Source organism: Myotis brandtii, unplaced genomic scaffold (genome assembly GCF_000412655.1).
Source record: "Myotis brandtii unplaced genomic scaffold, ASM41265v1 scaffold2049, whole genome shotgun sequence".
In the NCBI taxonomy this organism is placed as follows: domain Eukaryota; kingdom Metazoa; phylum Chordata; class Mammalia; order Chiroptera; family Vespertilionidae; genus Myotis; species Myotis brandtii.
In genome coordinates this window covers 98,462-101,562 of record NW_005357632.1, presented here as the reverse complement: position 1 = coordinate 101,562, position 3,101 = coordinate 98,462, and the positions used below count along the sequence as shown (strand labels likewise).

General features: G+C 50.1%; 1 protein-coding gene across 1 annotated transcript in view; it reads right to left on the bottom strand.

Moving 5' to 3' along the window:
* Window positions 1-3,101, bottom strand: part of CRLF2 (cytokine receptor-like factor 2) — a gene marked incomplete at its 3' end in the record, with an annotated part of 15,008 nt that overhangs the window by 1,093 nt on the left and 10,814 nt on the right. The window contains exon 5 of the mRNA XM_014538908.1: window positions 2,474-2,579. Coding sequence (XP_014394394.1) covers window positions 2,474-2,579 — 106 coding nt within the window. The remainder of the gene's footprint in view (window positions 1-2,473; window positions 2,580-3,101) is intronic.

Here is a 3,101-nt window from a genome sequence, read left to right as displayed (position 1 = left end):
CACCCGTGGGGTCCCTCGGCCTGGCCTGCACCCTCTCGCCATCCGGGACCCCCCGGGGGATGTCGGAGAGCCGGTTTCGGCCCGATCCCGCAGGCCAGGCAGAGGGACCCCACTGGTGCACGAATTCGTGCACCGGGCCTCTAGTGTGTACAGAATTGTGGACAAGAAGGGGCCACCTGCTACCCTGACCAGCTCAAGGGAGGCCTGCATGGCGGCCTTGCAAACCCAGACACCTAAAGTCACCACAGACCAGGGCCTGCAATAAAAACATTTTTTAAAATATATTTTTTTTTATTGATTTCAGAGAGGAAGGGAGTGGGAGAGAGAGAAACATCCATGATGAGAGGGAAACATGGACCGGCCGCCTCCTGCACGCCCCCTACTGGGGATGGAGCCTGCAACCCGGGCCTGTGCCCTTGACCGGGATTCGAACCCAGGACCTCCTGGTTCCTAGGTTGATGCTCAACCACTGAGCCACGCAGTCTGGGCTGAAATGAAAACTTTTTAACTAGCTCTGGCTGGTTTGGCTCAGTGGATAGAGCGTCGGCCTACGGACCGAAGGATCCCGGGTTCGATTTTGGTCAAGGGCACGTACCTCGGTTGCAGGCTCAATCCCTGGCCATGGTCAGGGTGCGTGCAGGAGGCAACCAATCCATGTCTCTCTCTCTCCTCTCTCTCTCTCTCTCTCTCTCTCTCTCTCTCAATCAATCAATCAATGGAAAAAATATCCTCAGTGTTGGATTAACCAAAAAAGAACCCAAAAAACATTGGTTCAAGTAGCGACAGGCAGCCCGGACCCATTGATTGTCTGGTTCCAATATCACCCCAAATATTGATGATTAGAATATTGATTCTTTTTAGTCGAAAGCCGTTGAGGGGATCGCTCTGCCTTCCCCCACCCCCTGACTGATAAAAAGGCGTCGATATTTCCTTTTTGCAAAGGAAGTTTCTGTCTGTCGGAGGCACCCCCCTCTCCCTTATCAGGGGATGAAGCTGAGTGTTATCAGGGAGGTGACGTGGAGAGACTTCTACCCAGAAAACCTTTATCTACCGTTCATTTCCTTCTAACATCTTTCTTTGTTATTTTTTAAAATTGATTTCAGAGAGGAAGGGAGGGAGAGAGAGAGAGAGAGAGAGAGAGAGAGGATGGATGGATGGATGGATGGATGGATGGATGGATGGATGGATGGATGGATGGATGGATGGATGGATGGATGGATGGATGGATGGATGGATGGATGGATGGATGGATGGATGGATGGATGGATGGATGGATGGATGGATGGATGGATGGATGGATGGATGGATGGATGGATGGATGGATGGATGGATGGATGGATGGATGGATGGATGGATGGATGGATGGATGGATGGATGGATGGATGGATGGATGGATGGATGGATGGATGGATGGATGGATGGATGGATGGATGGATGGATGGATGGATGGATGGATGGATGGATGGATGGATGGATGGATGGATGGATGGATGGATGGATGGATGGATGGATGGATGGATGGATGGATGGATGGATGGATGGATGGATGGATGGATGGATGGATGGATGGATGGATGGATGGATGGATGGATGGATGGATGGATGGATGGATGGATGGATGGATGGATGGATGGATGGATGGATGGATGGATGGATGGATGGATGGATGGATAGATGGATAGATGGGAGGGAGGGAGGGATGGATGGATGGATGGATGCATGGATGGATGGATGATGGATGGATCAATACATAGAAATGGAATAGATCCCAATCTATATTATAAAAGACCAGCGGCCGTAACGCCATAACGACCAAACGACCCGTCACCAGGAGGTGGATAAATGGGTCTCGCTGGTGCGACAGGTCTGGGGTCTTCCACGATTTTGCGAGCTGGGCCTCTATTCTATAAATATATAGATTGATAATAGATGATTAATAAATGGATGGATGGGTAGATAAATGGATGGATGGATAGATAAGTGGATGGATGGATAGATAAATGGATGGATGGATGGATGCATAGATGTATGTACGTGCCCTTGACTGGGAATCAAACCCGGGACCCTTCGGTCTGCAGGCCGACGCTCTATCCACTGAGCCACGTTGGCCAGGGCTGAAATCAATATTTTTTTAAATATATTTTTATTGATGTCAGAGAGGAAGGGAGAGGAGAGAGAGATAGAAACATCCATGATGAGGGAGAATCATGGACCGGCTGCCTCCTGCATGCCCACTACTGGGGATTGAGCCCACAACCCAGGCACGTGCGCTTGACCGGATTCGAACCCGGGACCCTTCAGTCCGCAGGCCGACACTCTATCCACTGAGCCACACCAGCCAGGGCTGAAATCAATATTTTTTAAATGGGTCGAGCAGTGTAGGAATGGGACATTCCGCTAAATAAGACGGTTTTCCTCTTTTTCCCCCCACGTCTGTGTGTCTGTCGAGACCCCACGCGAGGGCTGTCCTTACCTCTGGAGTTTCCACACACACAGGAGGAGGAGGAGGAGGAGCAGGAGGGCGGCCAGGCCGTAAATCAGAACGGGTTTGGGGAAGACCCTTTCCTCCTGGCACGAATCTGAGGCGGAGCAGAAGGAGATGCGATTAGTTTTCATCGGGAAAGAGGGTCAGTCCCTTTGATTTCGGACGGGAGGATCTTGGAAAGAAATAAGGGTCTTGGACAGACACGCGACAGGGAGTGGAGGCACCACACACTGGCTTTCGGTTATCGCCTATCAGCCATGCATCCATCATCCATCCATCCATCCATCCATCTACTCAGCATGGATCTATCTGTCTATCCATCCATCATCCATCCATCCATCCATCGCCCATTCATCCATCTATCCAATATCTGTCCATTTATCCATCCATCCATCATCAATCCATCCCTCTACCCAGCATGTATCTACCTATCAATCCATCCATCATCAATTCATCCATCTATCCAATATTTGTCCATCCATCCATCATCCATCCATCTACCCAACATGTATCTGTCTATCAATCCTTCCATCCATCCATCCAATATCTGTCCATCCATCCATCCATCATCCATCCATCATCCATCCATCCATCCATCCATCCATCCATCCATCAT